This window comes from Pristis pectinata, chromosome 21, assembly GCF_009764475.1.
Source record: "Pristis pectinata isolate sPriPec2 chromosome 21, sPriPec2.1.pri, whole genome shotgun sequence".
Lineage (NCBI taxonomy): Eukaryota > Metazoa > Chordata > Chondrichthyes > Rhinopristiformes > Pristidae > Pristis > Pristis pectinata.
This window is the reverse complement of record NC_067425.1, coordinates 4,837,063-4,854,648: the sequence shown is the minus strand read 5'-3', so window position 1 is coordinate 4,854,648 and position 17,586 is coordinate 4,837,063. Positions and strand designations below refer to the sequence as shown.

Genomic DNA, 17,586 nt, shown 5'->3' with positions numbered 1-17,586 from the left:
GAAGTAAACCCAAAATATTTTTATTCCCTTTTCAGACTTGAACTGTTCAAAATGCTTTTTATGCATGAGAATGTGATTGTGGAATATTGGAATATCATCGGTCACAAGACTGATATATTTGAAAGGATTTGAGGTGATGAATTGTGGATGAAGGCTTTGTGCAGAATTAAAGCAGAAGCTCTTAAAGTTGTTTCCCCTACTGCACCCCTCCCCGACTCCCCACTCAGAACTAATTGAACTAATGCTTGAGAAATTTTGAGAGGTGCTCTCTTGATTTTAGTTTCAATGTATCCAGGCACTGTTTAAATCTGTTTCTCTTCTGAAGCAAGTTCTTCAAATTTCCCTGCTTAATCAGTGAGTGTTATGATAAACAACAACCGCTTCCATTTATGTGCGGCCTTTAATGCAGCAAAAGTATCCCAAGGTGCTTACAGGAGTGCTAACATCCAATAAATTGAAGTTAGCCCACAAAAGACAGAATGAGCATATAACCAAAAGTTTTGTTAAAGGGATAATTTTTAAGGATGGAATTCCAGAGCTTGCAGTCTAGATGACTGAAGGCATGTACACCAAATGAACGGTGCAGGGAAAGGGAAATGAACCAAAGATGAATACTGGGGTGGCAGGTTTAGAGGAATTTACAGAAATAGGAAGCTGTGAAGCCAAGAAGGGCTTCAAACATGAGAATAAGTCCTGAATTACATGCTGCATGGAACTTGGAGCCAATACAGTTCAACAAGGACAGTGATGGGTGAGTAGAATTTGATGTGAAATGGAATTTGGACAGCATTATGGAGGGTTGCGAGTGTATTAACTTGGAGATGTTGCAAAATCTATGGCATGAATGTCCATGTGATGTTTCATGAATTAAATCATAATTTATTGAACATGATTCTGTATGTTATGTAGCAGATTCTGTGTCTTACAGCAGATATGAAGTTGGCAGAATCATGGAAGTCTGTGGAACAAATGCAAAATAAAATTGCAAGATTAGCTTGTAAACAGTGCTGTAGCTTGTAAATGAGAATTAATTGGTATGGATAGAAACCACTCAAATAAACTTCTGTTGAAAGGGTTATGTTGGTCTAATTTCTCTGCCCTTTCCTCTTATTACCTTACAATTATTTTGTTTCTAAATATTTATTCAATTTATTTTTGAAAACCACAGATACATCTGCATCCACCTCATTTTTGGACAGTGTATCCCAGATAATAAGTTTTTGGAAAAAAACTACTCCTCTCATTATTGATTAATATTTTTCAGTTAGATCTTTATTGTGAAAAGTATTTTCTCCATTGCTTGGTGTAACCAATAATATATCAATAGGGTTGTTGATTGAAAACACTTATTTAGATTTCAGTTAAAGGAAAATGCTCAAGTTTTGATGAATGGATGTCTGGTCATGAGAGCCTGCAACATAATGACATTTGTTGTGCATGGATAAATGTGTAAATTTTGGTTTCTGTATTATAGGGAGACAGCGAAAGTGCTGGCACATCCCATTCAACATTGCCGGTAGATGGAGAGGACGCCATATTGCTATTCAATTCTGGAACAAAGCCGGGTATGATTGACTGTTATTTTTTCTCATCCTCTCTTTTCTGCTGCTTTGTCTTTCTCCCCACTTTCAAATATCTCAAGTTAATTAAAGAAAGATATTTGGAAATATATGTTGTATTTTGTATGTTTTTTGTTGAATGCAGATTTTTTTGGCATGCTAAAAGTGAACAGTAATCATAAAAAGATTAAAATGTTTAGGTTACAAAACCTTGGACAGAATTTATTTTGATGTATTTTCTTTTTGAATGCTGTGCATTATTAGTTTTTCTTATTAGTGCTGCTTCTAAATTGTCAAGAAGTGTGGTGATGAATGAGTCAATGGTATTCACTGACGTCACTTACTGTTAACAAAACAATGTTCTGATTTTTCAATGCTTTGCCACCTTGCAGACTTCATAAAATCAAAGCACTTCTGTGATTTGTACATGTGCTTAATACCTGTTGAAGTGAGTTTTGACGCTTGCCTTTGAAATATAAACCTTAGGAGGTGTCATTGAAAGAACAACCTTGTAAAGCACAATCAATTCAACAGGGTAGTTTGGTTTTCTCATTTTCTTTAAAAAAAAATTATTCCTTCTCAAGGCCTTGAGTTTATCTCTGGTCAGTGCTAAGATCACCTATCCCAGTAATGGTAAGCATTAGAGGTCTCTCACCAAGGCAAATACTTGCACATTTTACAAATACTTGCACATTTTCAACATAGCCTAACTCCACCCACCTCAGTTCATCTGATGTTTAATGATTCACCCATGTCTCTAAACTGAGCTATTCTCGCCTTCTTCAAAGTGTCTCATGTTTTGCCCTCTTTAGATGTGAACTCATCCAAACCCCGCTGTTGATGTTCTAATCCACACCAACACTGTGCTTGCCTAGATGATTGCAGCACACAATTACAGAACCAAGCTAGTTTGATGAAATCAAATTCTCCAGTCAAAATATTTGCTCCCTCTACTGTTGGTGGTGATTGTGTATTTCTGACAAAATGTATCTTAGTAGCTTGCTAAGGCCTTTTTGACAGGACTTCCCAAACTTGTGATCTACCACCTTGAGGAACAAGAGCAGCAGGTTCATGGGTATGCTAACAACTGAAAGTTGCATGCCCTCTTGATAGGAATATTATGGCCATTCTTCCATACCATAACATCCTATCTAATAGTATCTTTGATTACACTGACCAAAGCAATTAAAGAGGGCAGCACGCTATTTGCGAATTAAATGTGACTTTGCTAGTAACAGTCGTGTCCCATAAATTGAAAGAATCCTCTTACTTATTATGCAGTTTTAATAGGTTTTCTCCTACTATTGTAGATGGACAAAAATCACCCTCGCACAATCGGACTGCATCCACTAGTCTCATGAATGAGGTTGATTTGGTTGTTTCATACAAAGACCTTGACAATCTGTTTGATGATGAGGATGAGCTTGTGGTGAGATATTTTGCTCAATTTGTATTATTTGTTTCTTGACGCTTTTCCTTGGTTGTTACAGTATGACAATAAGGTGATCTGAACTTTTGGCTTCCGCAGATAACATGCGCATAGCAGCGGATTTGGAACTGCTCTACCTTCAGTGTAATACTTGACATTCTGATTGCAAGCCTGCAGTGATTTATGATGTGGGACTAATGTGATACCTAGTGCAAAATAGGAGGATTTTGTTTTGAGATTTGATTCTATTATTTTTGCCAATTTGCTTCTAAAACTTTCTGGATTTGTGGTGCTGGAAATGTTAATTTTGTCTCTTAAACAAGCATATTTTCTTTAAATGCAGAAAAAAACCTTTAAAAATTATTTAAAAATATGGAAAATTGCATGGTTTACCTGATACATGTGCAAGTCAGTCTTGAATTGTTAATTATGGATCATTAACTATGGAAAGGCAAAATGCTAATAGGCACAACCATCTAAAGGAGTGGTTTTAGGGATGTGTTGTTTTTCTGAAGTGACTATTCATCTAAATGTTTTTTAGCAGGCTATTTCTCGAACTGCGCATGTTGGATTGGATGAAAAAATGGGCAATAGGGATTCAAAAGCAGGGCCTTTTGATGCATTCCCCTGTATAAGTAAGCAAAATTTATATTTTAAAATTTGTAATCCAATATCTATTGTTTACCATCCTGATTACTTGTTTCCTTTTCAAAAAGAAAAAGGTTGTCTTTGTTTTTCTGTTGTACTGACAAAAATAAGACCGTGCTGGTCAAGGAAAAGCTTTCATATGTGACTCTCAAGTTTGGTGGTTCATGCTTGTTCGGACATTGAATTTTTATTGGTCAGTTGTATCCCTTGCTAAGATTAATAGAACAGGTTGTTCTACCTTGAACTTCAAGCTTCTATATATCCTTCCAAAATCTGATGAAAGAATTTTGGAATATGCTTAACTGTAGAGAAGGTGGGCTGTTTGGTAAATGGTTAACTCAAAAGTTCCAGCAGTTGACTAACCACAGCTTTGCCAGGTTTTGGTTCTGTTAACTTCTAACAAGGATTGTAGTTTAATCTAGTGATCTTGGAATTTATCTGGTCAATTAATCTGTGATTAATTTATTCTCATAGGCTCTGCAGATCTCCAGCAAATGTTTCCCACACCTCCATCCTTGGAGCAACATGGTCCAGGCTACTCTCCAATGAATATTAACTGCAAAGAGTTTGGAGGCTTGGATAACACTCCAGGAATGACTCTGGATGGCCATCATTTTACTACAACGAGTCTGAATCATTTCAAGGTTGAAGTCGAGGAGGGGATGGGGAGCCCTAAACCTTCGGAGATCAAGGTAACAAAGTTAAAAATGTATACCTTTCTTTAAAACTCTTTAAAAGGAGTTCTAAAAGATGTTTTTTATCACCAGCTTAATGGATTAAACTGATTATATTGAATGTAATGCTGGCCACCCCTATGCTTAAAAAGACCAGGATTACCAAAATATTAATTGGCATTTATCATAGGAAGGCATCCCAAAATCCTCCTCGGGTAGAGATGAAACAAAAGGCCTTTTTCTGCATTGGATCTGCCATTATTACTGATGTATAATCCAAAACCTGGTTTAAAGTTCTTTCTTATTTTTCTTCCCTAGGATTTTTCTTATGTCTATTGCCCTGAGAAGTGCCATGGTTATGTGGGTTGTACTATGTTTGCACCACTGAAAATTTTACCAAGCCAGTGTATGCCTCCTGTCAAACTACTAGAGGAGTGTATCTACCGTCCGTCATGGACAGTTGGCAAGCTAGACCTGCTTCCTCCTGTACCTCCCATGCCATATATCCGGGACATGTAAGTTTAAGTTGCACTATTGGTAAATCAAGTTCAGACAATTGTATAAACTGCATTCAAACAGGAAATCATTATTTCCAATGGATCAGAAGAGAATTAATGACTGGTTTTAAATAGTGTGAATGGTTTTCATAGGGCAGAACTCTTTCCAATGGTTGCAATGTCACTGAAAAGGAAGTCATGAAGTAAAATTTCTTTAAGAGGGGTTAAGGACATGAAATACTTAAACATTGGAAATAGAAATCATTGCAGGGTTTGGGGGGTGGGGGAGGGGTTACGGAGTAATGCTAAAATGCTAAGAGTCATTTTAGTTTTAGCAAGTTGTTACATTGATCATGTTATCTAATTGGCACCTTATTTTAATGCAGAACTGCAGTGGCCAATATGTTATTCCGTATGAAATGTATTTTGCGTTGCACTTTGCCAACTCTTGATTTTAATTTAAGGTTAATGAATCAATTCTTCATTTTTTGCTTGTCATTGGGAATAAAAATATACTCTCTCTTTTTAAACTGATTAAATTGCAAGTAGCCCTGTTTCTTCTGTTCTGTTGGTCCTCCGTGCATCTGGTGCTTATAAGAGGCTTAGGCTTGTCTACTTCTGCACTCTGTGGCATCTCTAGCTGGCCAACATGGCTAAATGACTGTTGCACAGTTCTCATTATTTTATACTTCTTAGAACATAGAACATAGAACACTACAGCACAGTACAGGCCCTTCAGACCACAATGTTGTGCCGACATTTTATCCTGCTCTAAGATCTATCTAACCCTTCCCTCCCACATAGCCCCCTATTTTTCTATCATTCATGTGTCTATCTAAGAGTCTCTTAAATGTCCCTAATGTATCTGCCCCCACAACCTCTGCAAGCAGTGCGTTCCACGCACCCATCACTCTCTGTGTAAAAAAAAACTTACCCCTGACATCCCCTTATATCTTCCTCCAATCATCTTAAAATTATGTCCCCTCATGTTAGCCATTGTCACCCTGGGAAAAAGTCTCTGACTGTCCACTCGATCTATGGCTCATATCATCTTGTACACCTCTATCAAGTCACCTCATCCTCCTTCTCTCCAAAGAGAAAAGCTCTAGCTCACTCAACCTATCCTCATAAGACATGCTCTCCAATCCAGGCAAATCCTGGTAAATCTCCCCTGCACCCTCTAAAGCTTCCACATCCATCCCATAATGAGGTGACCAGAACTGAGCACAATACTCCAAGTGTGGTTTGACCAGAGTTCTATAGAGCTGCAACATCACCTTGTGGTTCTTGAACTCAATACCCCGACTAATTAAGGCCAACCTGCGTGGCAACCTTGAAGGATCTATGTACGTAGACTCCAAGATCCATCTGTTCCTCCACACTGCTAAGAGTCCTGCCATTAACTTTGTATTCTGTCTTCAAATTCGATCTCCCAAAGTGTATCACTTCACACTTATCCAGGTTGAACTCCATCTGCCATTATCCTCTTGAAGTTCCTGCTTTCATTGTCTTGTTGACATTCTGTACACTTTTCATCTACCATCTCGGAACGGTGAAAAGGTGGCGTTGGAATGCAGGACAGTTAGCTCCACTGTTGCCACAAAGAGAAGTTAATCTTACTGAGAGTTTAGATGTGTAACTAGCAGAATGGGTTGAACTTGCGATTACCATGTGTAAAGTTGAATCTTCTGTATCTCTCAGCTGTTGTGCAGGCTTCTTGGTTTATGATTGAATTTGACTAAATAGGCAGTAATCAGGGTAGATATAGCTGGAGAAAGCAATGCCATATTTTGTTTATAGATTGTTATGAAACTTGATATTTTAGAGGAATTGTAATAATTTATAACCAGTCCAGCCGCTGCAGTATTTTACTGATGGATGAATGTTTACTTGAAATGAATTATTCTATGTTTACAGACTGAGAAAACTGCATTTTGCCTGTTTTGTTCTTTAACTTGAATTTGAGTACACATTTAAAAACTTGAGTATGTTTTTAATTTGGGTTTAACTAATATTTCTGCTCTGTTTGCTAGAAACATTCCCAGCGTTGGCAGTGGTATGGATCAGGATTACATTCAGACTTGCACACCACAAATGCATACCCCATTTGGAGTGACGAATAGTGCTCCTCCCAGTAATAGTGGCGCTGGTGTCCTTCCATCACCTGCCACTCCACGCATCTCTGCACCTACTCCAAGAACACCAAGGACGCCACGCACTCCTCGTGGTTGTGGGGGCCCAGCTAGTGTCCAAGGCTCGTTGAAATATGAGAATTCTGATTTGTATTCACCTGCCTCCACGCCTTCAACTTGTCGCCCGTTAAATTCAGTAGAACCTGCAACAGTGCAATCCATCCCAGAGGCACACAGCCTTTATGTGAACTTAATTTTATCTGATTCCATTATGAATCTCTTTAAAGACTGTAGCTTTGACAGCTGCTGCATCTGTGTCTGCAACATGAACATCAAAGGAGCCGATGTTGGTTTATACATCCCAGACCCTACCAAAGAATCTCAGATCTCCTGCACATGTGGATTTAGTGCTGTCATGAACCGAAGGTTTGGAAACAACTCTGGGCTCTTTTTGGAGGATGAAGTGGATATCATTGGGCGAAACACAGATTGCAGTACTGAGGCTGAAAAACGATTAGAAGACCTCAGGAATGTTTCTCTTGAACAAGGAGAAGGAGGCCCTAAGGAGCCCTTGAAAGTGCCTGATGAGTTAATATTGCTACTTCAGGACCAGTGCACTAATCCCTTCTCCCCATTGAGATCAGTGGATCCTTCAATAGTGGCAAAATTGCGGACAGTGGGACCACCAGTGCGTGTGGAGGATAAAGATTATCACAGGGAATGTTATACAGCTTTGGAGCAGGGATATCAGTTCATGGAAAATACATCAGGAGGAAAGCTTGATGAAGCACTCATGAAAAACTCTTGTTTGCATCTATGGTCAAGAAGAAATGGTGAGTTGCTCTGAATTTGATGGTTAGGAGCAGAGTTCATCAGTTTTCTGAAGTAGATTATATTTGTTTCTAATTAATGATCATGTTGGATATTTTTTCATTATGATGAATAATTTTGCACCAACTGTTTTCCATTTCTGTTGATTAAGTTTTAGCGATTAAACCTAAAAGAATGCATCAAATACTCACTGATAAGTATTATGTTGAATACTTGCTACTAGATTTCAATTGTAATTTTGCAAAAGTGATCTTGGGTACAAGATAAACTAATTTAAAAATGTGATTTTTGTTTTCCTCTGGAGCTTTTTAAAACAATAAGAAATAACACAAGACAAATTATTTGGTAATTGATTCTGTGGTTCTGTGTAATGGAAAAGAATTGTCAAACTTTCAACCGTTTATAGATTGAAGAAAATGATTGGCTTCTAATTAGCTTATTTGAGAGATACTAAAACATACTCGATAATGTAGCCAATCAAATTTTTAATATTTAGATATATTATACTCTAAGTTAATAAACACTTTTATTTCCTTTTGCTCTTTCTTCATCCCCAACTCAATCATCACCCTTTGTCTTCCACCACCGTGGTTCTGTCATATTTATTAAGTTTCATTCTATTGTTTTATCTAACATTTTTTAAAATTTTGTACTTTTTTGCAAAAGTAGGATTGAGAGAATTTTTAATTAACACCTACTTTGGAAATGGGAACTGTTTTCAAGAATATTTTGCTTTAAGGATTGCTGCCATGGTTAATATTTTTTGTATTATTATAACTCTATAGAATCATAGAGTTATACAGCATGGAAACAGGCCCTTTGGCCCAACTCGTCTCTATCAACCAAGATCCCTGTCTTAAGCTAGTCCCATTTGCTTGTGTCTGTCTAAATCTTTCCTATCCATGTACCTGTCCAAATGTCTCTTAAATGTTGTAATTGTACCCATTTCTACCACTTCATCTGGCAGCTCTTTCTAGATACCCAACACCCTCTGAGTGAAAAACTTGACCCTCTGGTCCGCTTTAAATCTTTCCCTTCTCACCTTAAACCCAAGCCGTCTAGTTTTAGACACCTCTACCCTGGGGACAAGAATGACTATTTACCCTGTCTATGCCCCTTATGATTTTATAAACCTGCATAAGGTCACCCTTCGATCCTAGGAAAACACACCTAGCCCATCCAGTCGCTCCTGGATAACACATGCCCTCCAATCCAGGCAAAATCCTAGTAATTTTTTTTTCTACACCCTTTTTAACTTTATCACATTTTTCCTATAGCTTGGCAACAAGAGTTGCACACAATATTCCGAGTGTGCTCTAACCAACATTTTGTGTAACTGTAACATGATGCCCCACCCTGTCACCCCACCCCAATCCCTTTTCTGTTAGCAAATTTTCTCCACACTTTTGTGATCTTCAGTCTGTTTTTGTGTTGTTTTAACATATATAACAAATAAGGAAAGAAGAGAGAACCTGGGTGGATATATTGTTTTTTTACATCCTTGGGATGTCCCAAAATACTTTTGAAATGTAGACACTTTTGTATGCAAACACAGTTGCTTATTTTGCTTCTAAATTATTTCAAATGGCAGTGGATTAAATAACCAGGTCAAGTGGTAAGATTTGACTAGCTCACTTTTACACAAAGTACTTGCAAAAGCAGCATTTCCTTTTTATACCTGTCTGTTCAGAGATTGGAAGTCGCTGATTTATGCCACTGAGTAATGATTTAATATTTCAGAATTGGATAAGATCCCATGTCACATTCTCTGCCAGCTGCAGTGTTTTCAATTTATTTGTACTCCAGTCCCAGCTGATAATCATTTCCTGACCATTCCTAGCTGATTGAGTGAATGCAAGATTATATAATATAAAATACTTCTCTCTTTTTAACTCAGATTTTGTTCTTTGCACACATTGAATGTTATGGGATCCTCAAATGCTGTTAGGAATGAACGCTTAGTGTCTGTATTCATCTGTTTAATTAATTAGAATATTGACCCACATTAAAATAAGCAGGTTAATGTTTGATTAAAATGGCATAAGCTATGCTTGGTGTTTGTCTGTTAACATAATACTTTTTTAAAGTAAAAGGAAACTATATTCAGTTTGAAATTTTGAGAGTTACTGTTTGTGACAGTGAAATTTGTTTTTTTTTCTCTCCAGCTGTGGATGTCAGTATGCTGTGTTCACAAGATCTTCTGCGCCTGCTTCTCTCACTTCAACCTGTTCTGCAGGATGCCATTCAAAAGAAACGAGCAGTTAGGTCATGGGAGAGCATTCAGCATGTGCAAGGGCCGCTCACTTGGCAACAGTTCCACAAATTGGCTGGTCGGGGATCTTATGGTAAAACACCTTCTACTTTAACTTGCTTCTGTTGGATGTAGAATATTTGCAGTATTGTTCATGCAAGTTATTGGAGCAGTGTTAATCAGTGCTTTAATCTGTGTAAGTTCATCATGAATTCATGATTACCAATAGCAGTGTATGTAAATATAACAACTTGTAATGTAGCAAAGCATCTCAAGGTGCTTTACAAGGGCATATCATTATCATCAAAATTGGATATTAAACTTTTAGGTGATGTATAGGGAGATGGCCAAATGCTTTGGTCAAAGAGGTTGGATTTTCAAGTATCTTAAAGGAGGAAAGAGAGGCAGTGTGACTTAGAGAAGATTTCCAACATTTAGGGCCTTGGCAGTAGAAAGTGTAGCATCATGCTTGAATAATAATCTGGAGGTGATCAAGAAATCAGAATTTGAGGATCAATTTAGGGCTGAAGTTGTCACCTTAGGCAGTCCCTTGGGACTAAGGACAACTTGCTTCCACTCTGATATTGTGGTTCTAATGAGGTTGGTGTAGAACCTCAGACTCTCCACAAATTGGGACAGGATGTGTCTAGTGAGTTGATGGTTTGTAAAGTGGCATACTCCTCCTGCTGTTTACCCTGGGCTCCCAGTGCATGGACTCAAGGATCCCAATACCATCCTGAATGCTCCTTCTCTGAGCCATTAAGGGCCATGGATTCCGGGGTGTCAATGGGGAAGTTGCATTTTCTTGAAGAGGCACATCCTTGAATCTTTTTCATCTTCAACTGGAATCCCTTCCTGTGACAGAGTTTGGAATAGAGTGTCTGTTTGGGAGTCTGTTGTTGGGCATGTGAATGATGTGGTCTGCCAGAAGAACTGATTGAGAGTGATTAGGGCTTCAGTGCTGAGAATGTTTGACTTGAGAGATGTTGCTTTGCTTTATCCTTCCAGATTTGGAGGATTTTATGGATACAGCGTTGGTGGTATCTTTCTGGTGCATTGAGGTGGCTGCTGTATGTAGTCCAGGAGATCAAGGATTACCTGCTGCCTAGTAGACCACATGTTTTGTGCCAAGTTTGAGGTCTTGAGCTGGAAACCCCCTCTTCCTCAATTGGCTAGTGACTGTGCTGGCCTGTTGAAGGTGTTGGTGATTTCATCATTGATGTCTGTTTTCTCTGAGATACAACTCCTGAGCTGTGAGAAGTGGTCCATGGTTTTCATGTGAGTCTTTGTGGTTGGAGGGCAGTGTTGGACTGTGGGGTCAGATTGGTAGAGGACCTTGACTTGAGGATATTGTATGTAATGGTCATTCTATCAAGTACTTCAGTGAACAGGGTGGAGTAGATTAGAGTGGGTGGCTGTGGCTGAGGGACATGAAAACCAGAATGAGAATTTTCAAATTCTGTTTAGCTATAACCAATTGTAGATTGGCGAGCACAGAGTTGATGCATATTTGTCAGGATACACTCAGCAGAATTTTGGATGACATTATATTTATAGAGAAATGGGAGGTGGGCCAAGGAAAAGTTAGGACTGTCAGTTCCAGAAGTAATAAGTGCATGATGAAAGTTCCTGCAGCAGGTGCACTGAGGTATTGTCCCTTGTTACCCTACTCTAATTTTGGGCAAGGGGCTGCAGCATGGAGTCAGGTACTGACCACTATGTTATTACTTCATCTTTACTTGGAGGTAATTTCTTCTCTATATATATCAGACAAGCAGCCTGATCCCTTTTTTTTGGACTAGTAGGATCCAAAATGATTTGGTGAGTTCTCCCTGTTCTACTCTCCCTACCTTCAAACTTTTTGAAATTATTTATAGGATGTAGGTGCAGGCAAGGCCAAATTAAATGGCCATCTCTATTTGCCTTTATGGGAAGTAGTAGTGGGTAGCTGCTTTCTTGAATTGTTCTAGTCCTTATGATGAAGGTACTCCTGAGTAATATTAAGGAATTTTGGATTTTGAATCATGACGGTGAAAGAATGGTGCTATATTTCCAATTCAGCTGTGTGTGTGCAAAGGGGATACTGGAGATCATGGTGCTCCCAAGCATCTGTTGCCCTTATCCTTCTAGGTTGCTGAAGTCACAGGTTTAGAAACTCTATTGAAGGAATGTTGGCAAGTTGACGCAGTGTAACTACTGAAGTGCAGGAAAAGTTTCAGTAATTCTCATTGCATCCTATTTTTGTTGAATTTTCAATTTTGGAAGTGGGGGGTGAGAAAGTTGATTTCTAGCAAAAAATATATATAGAATTGAGTTTTCTGATAGCCCGATCAGCTTTTCATATGTACATGGTTAAGTGTCTCTTAGTAGATTCTAGAATTAAGGTGAATTGCAGCCTTAGAAGCTGGAGCAAATTAACCAGCCTCTTTTTGAGGGGAAGATTTTATTGTTTTTTGCAAGTTTAAATCAGATTAAACTACTGGTAATTTGCAATGCTTATTGAGAAGCTTAAAGCAGATATTAGAAAGTTATTTTTTTGAAATGGAATTATGCAATTGTCTTTTGAAATTTAAAGTGCAAGGATAGAGTAATATCTTTCATTTCAGTAAAAACTACACAACATTTTTTTAATGGACCAAAGCAGTACAATATGCTATTTATATTTTTTTGATGCATATACAAAGCTTCCCTAAACAATGTCATTAAAAGCAATGATGAATGTAAATTAAATTCTATTGTGCTGCTGGAAATTTGGCAACTGGATTAATTGCTAGTTGCTGATCAGAGTTTGTAGCTTTCAAATTTTACCTTATTTCTTTCCCTTGTTTTGTACCTATTTTTAGGTGTTTATCAATTTTATCAAGTATGCATTGCTGGTAACTTATTTTTTTTCAAATTTTAAACATTGGGTGAACTAAGAGCATTTGAAGCAAATTTTAACACACAATCTGTGGAAATGGTAGCTGGAAATTTTAATTCTATTGATTTTCATCATGTATATGTTTACAAAGATTGTGGCAGAGACATTTTAGGAGACCTGGAGAGCTGATGAATTCTCTTTGGATGAGGTCTTATTCTGTGTTCCAATCAGTTGAGGTCGACTGTGGCTTTAGGACAGATGTATTTCAGTTCTCCTGGGTGTTACTGAACAAACTCTGGTTGTCGGATTCCTCTGTTTAATTTGTCCATGTATCGTAAATAAGAAATTTGAAATATGGCATGTAATCCATGAATTCAGTGCCAATCTGCTATTCTTTATGTTGTATCATATATATTCAGCACATAGAAACTAATCATAATGGTATCTTATAACTTTAAATTTCACAATTACTGATCATTAAGGATGATTTACACATGGTTAAGTGTCTCTTAGTAGATTCTCCTAGAATTAAGGTGAATTGCAGATTTAGAAGCTGGAGCAAATTAACCAGCCTCTTTTTGAGGGGGAACTAGAAATGTAATTGTCAAAATTCAATTCTTTTGAATCTCCAACAATATCAACCTGAATTTTAAGTATTGCAGGAAAATGGAATTGTTGAAAGTGAATATAGGGTTGTGAGAATTAGAAGGAATAATGTGTTAATGGTTTGAGCTGTACTGTTTCTGTGGTATGGTGGAGAATTTAGAGTGTGGAATTACAAGAAGGGTAGGTAGACTTTAGGAGCTGCCAATTTCCAAGGACTTTGGAGAAGGAAAGAAGTTTGGAGTTCATGAATGTGTTTTATTTTCATAGACTTGGGATTGATAGTTTCAAAACAAAGTAACAGTAGCCTGAGGGGAGAAATTAATTTACAGTATCATTTTATGTCCTAGTCTGAAACAGAAATTGGATTTTTAATTTCATGAGATTAGAGTTGAAAGAGCAGAAAGTGGATCTCATGAACAGTAAATTTGCAGAAACGAAGAGGGCAGATGAGTAAGAAATTGAAGCAAAGCCCAAACTGCTGGAGGACACAGGGTCGAACAACATCTGTGGGGGGGACGGGACTTTTATCAACTACCTTACTTATCAAATTCTAGTACTTGTAGCCCTTGTGTCCCTGTTTATCACCCTCTTCACTCCCCCCCCAAAATCTGGATCCAACTGCTTTTTTTTTCCTTGTTTGCTTCCTTCTATCACCTACCTGCCTCTGTCTCCACAATCCACCCCCCCAGCTCCTTCTGCCCATCATCCCTGCCCTTCCTTGATCTATCCATCTCTTTCTCTCTCTCTCTCTCTCTCTCTCTCTCTCTCTCTCTCTCTCTCTCTTCTCCCCCCCCCCCCCCCCCCCCCGCCCCATAGAGGCTAATGCTCCCTCTCTACTCTGTCTTGATGCAGAGTCCTCAACATGAAGCATCAACAATTACCAAACGCCCCCCCCCCCCCCCCCCCCCCCCCCCCCCAAAACACACAGATACTCTTGACCTGCTGACTTCTTCCAGCAGTTTGATTTTTGCTCCAAGTTCCACCATTTGCAGTTTCTTGTGTCTCTGGATGAGAAACTATGTTCAGGAGCTAGGACAGGGTGAACCTTGGGTTAGAGTTGGTCTGGTGAATGAAGGAGGGGGGGTGTCAAGACGCCGAATGGATGGTCTAGTTTTCTGCAATGTGAATATTGTTCAGACTGTGGTTGTGCTAACCTGGCTAATGCTGATGAAGGTCAAAGTCAGAAGTTTGCTTCTGAAAATATGAAATAAAAGTTGCTTACTTTATCAAAACTACTTTTTACATTTAAAGGATTGGATTGTTGTAGCTCTGTGTTTCCCAGCATTGCAACTATATTTGTATTATGGAGACCATTTTGAGCTTGAGAATTTCTTCCTTTTAAAGATAATTAATTTTGATTAATCTATGTTCCATCTATCATGGAATGGTACTAGTAATAGATTTTGTACCAAGAGAACCTGCATTTGTAGTGTATCTTAGGATGCTTAGAAGCACTTTACAACCAGTGAATTGTTTTAAAATGAGTCATGTTTGGTAATTAGTAAGTTGGTGCACATCAGGACCCCAGAAATAACAATGAAATAACAACCAGTTAATCGTCTGCAATAAAAGACAATCAGAGTTAGTGGTGAGCTCATCTGCTCCTTTTTAAAAAATCCATTAGATTTTTTTTACGGTAACCCTAGAGCTTAGAGAGGACTTTGTTTAGCATCCTTTCTGAACATTTCTCATTTTTACATGGAAGTGTCAGCATAGATTGTGATTTTTAAAAACTCTGGGGTGGATTTGAACCCACACCTTCTGATTTGAGCAAGACTGCCAAACTCAAACTAAGTACTTTATGCTGATCCTACAAAAGGAATAATCTTAAAGAGCATTTGCTTTTTTTTTTGGAGTAGTTTTGACAATATTGTGATCTAAGTGCTTCAGAATGAGATGTTTTACGTAAGCAATTGTGGTAGCTGTTCTGTATCAGTGCTATTTGGAAACAACAGGGTAAGTGACCATATTGTGTTTGAAAGTAAATGGGCAGGAAGGCAAAATAATTGCCCACTCATCACATGGTAAGGATTCCAAGATTCTTTATGTTTGAAAGATGCCTTATTCAAAGACCAGCAGTAGAGCATTTACAGCATTGTTCAAGGTGACATAGTACATGCATACCAATAGTAGTATTACTTGTGTGGAAGAATACATAGATGTAGATTGAAGAGACCAAAATATCTATTTTCCTATTGTAGTTTGTGTTACTTGTCTCCTGGCATGAGACTTAAACTAAAGGGATGTTGTCAACCAGACCTGTGGTTATAAATTGCAGCTACACCATGCAAAGTTTCAGCTTTTAATTGATAAAGAGAAGTAAAGCAGAAGGGCCTAAAGTACTGATAATTTGAGCAAGTACGTCTCAACTAATAGGCTGTTTCCTCAACACAGGTACAGATGAGTCTCCAGAGCCATTACCCATCCCAACATTTATGTTGGGTTATGAATGCGATTTTTTGGTGTTGTCACCATTTGCATTGCCGTACTGGGAGAAGCTGCTCCTTGAGCCATATGGATCACAGAGGGATATTGGGTATGTGGTGGTTTGTCCAGAAAACGAAGCGCTTTTAAATGGAGCAAGGAGTTTCTTTCGTGATCTCAGTGCAGTCTACGAGGTAAGTCATCATTTAAAAGCTAAATTCCTTTTGCCTCTTAAGTTGACAACGTGATGGTTTGAGTACAAACCACAATGCAAAATTATTGCTGAGAATTTCAGAAATGTTGTTGCTTGAAATTTAGTCCTGCAGACTTGGACAGCACAGGCCTATCTCAAAATTGCTTCCTGATGGCATCATGAAAGTGGGGACCAAAGCAGCCTTGAAAATTGCAGAGCAGCCGGTAATTGACTGGTTCTCTCAGCACTGTGTGAACACCAGCAGTGAAGCATTTTCCAAACTGAAACTTTATGCTCAAGTATGCAGACATGATCTAGGTGAGTACTTGTTACCAAAGTAAAGTTAACATCATAATTTCTTGTCACGTAATTATAAAATGATCTAGCACCTTTTTCATGTGGCCCTATTAACTGATTTCTAATACTGAATCAGGCAACATATTGAAAATTGAAATTTGTTCTTTTTAAATTAGGCAGATTTCACAGTTGACTGTCTGTGTGCCATTGCTGCCTTGTATAGAAAAGCTTTAGGACTCTGGTTTCACTCTCTTTTTACTAGCATGTGCTACTTACTAAGTCTTGGAAACGTGTTAACATCAGATATATGCTAGAAGTCAATATCCACAAAAAAAAGTTAACATTTTTGGTTAAGGGCATTTATCAAAAGATCTGGACCACAAAGTTAACCGGAATGTGTCCTTCCCTTTAAGGATTCTAGCAAATGTGTGTACTTCCAGTAGTAGTTGCTTTTATCCTAGGAGTATTTTTGATCCAATGTTTGAGAGAGTTTAAATTAACATGAATTTATTTTATGTATTTTGTAAGAAACTTACAACCATGCTTATTTTTTTAAAAATATAATGCATTAAAAAATTATATTTTCTTGTTGTTTCAGGCCCATATCTTGCTGGTCAAACACTGGACAGTTCTTTGTTGTCACAACCTAACCCAGTTTCCCCACCCAGTCGGTCCACTACTTCTCAGACTCCATTACAGAGTTCTACTGGGGCTTCATCTGCTGCAGCCTCTAACTCCACTCCTGTACTGGCCGGTACTTTAACAAACACTGCTGTAGCCTCCACGGTTGCCGCTGCCACTTCGAGTGTGCCCTTGGCCAATGCATCATCTGCTGTAAAACAGTCTTCCTCCTTTTCATCCTTTGCACATTTGAACAACTCCTCTAGTGCTGTGACGACGCAGGGATCAGCCACCCAGAGTGGACAACTATCCCAGCAGAATACTGGAACATCCAGTGACTCGGCAACAGGTGGAACAGGGCAGCAGCATCAGGATCCTCCAGAGAGGTTAGAGAGTTGGCACTTTAAAATATTCTGATTTGTGAATATTTTGCATGTGAATGGACTGCACCTTATGCATCTGCTATCCTTTTCACATGGAAATACTAAGGATATTTGTTACTATTTTTGGATGCAAACCAGATTATAACAAAGTTGGTTTCCATTCTAATCCATAAAATTCCAA

The 17,586-nt window shown here is 38.3% G+C and overlaps 1 protein-coding gene across 1 annotated transcript in view; it reads left to right on the top strand.

Moving 5' to 3' along the window:
- The window catches only part of med13a (mediator complex subunit 13a), a 123,104-nt gene that overhangs the window by 83,700 nt on the left and 21,818 nt on the right, over positions 1-17,586 (top strand). The window contains 10 exon segments of the mRNA XM_052035939.1: positions 1,475-1,565; positions 2,870-2,988; positions 3,530-3,623; positions 4,111-4,328; positions 4,629-4,825; positions 6,841-7,772; positions 9,936-10,115; positions 15,882-16,105; positions 16,230-16,422; positions 17,000-17,408. Coding sequence (XP_051891899.1) covers positions 1,475-1,565; positions 2,870-2,988; positions 3,530-3,623; positions 4,111-4,328; positions 4,629-4,825; positions 6,841-7,772; positions 9,936-10,115; positions 15,882-16,105; positions 16,230-16,422; positions 17,000-17,408 — 2,657 coding nt within the window.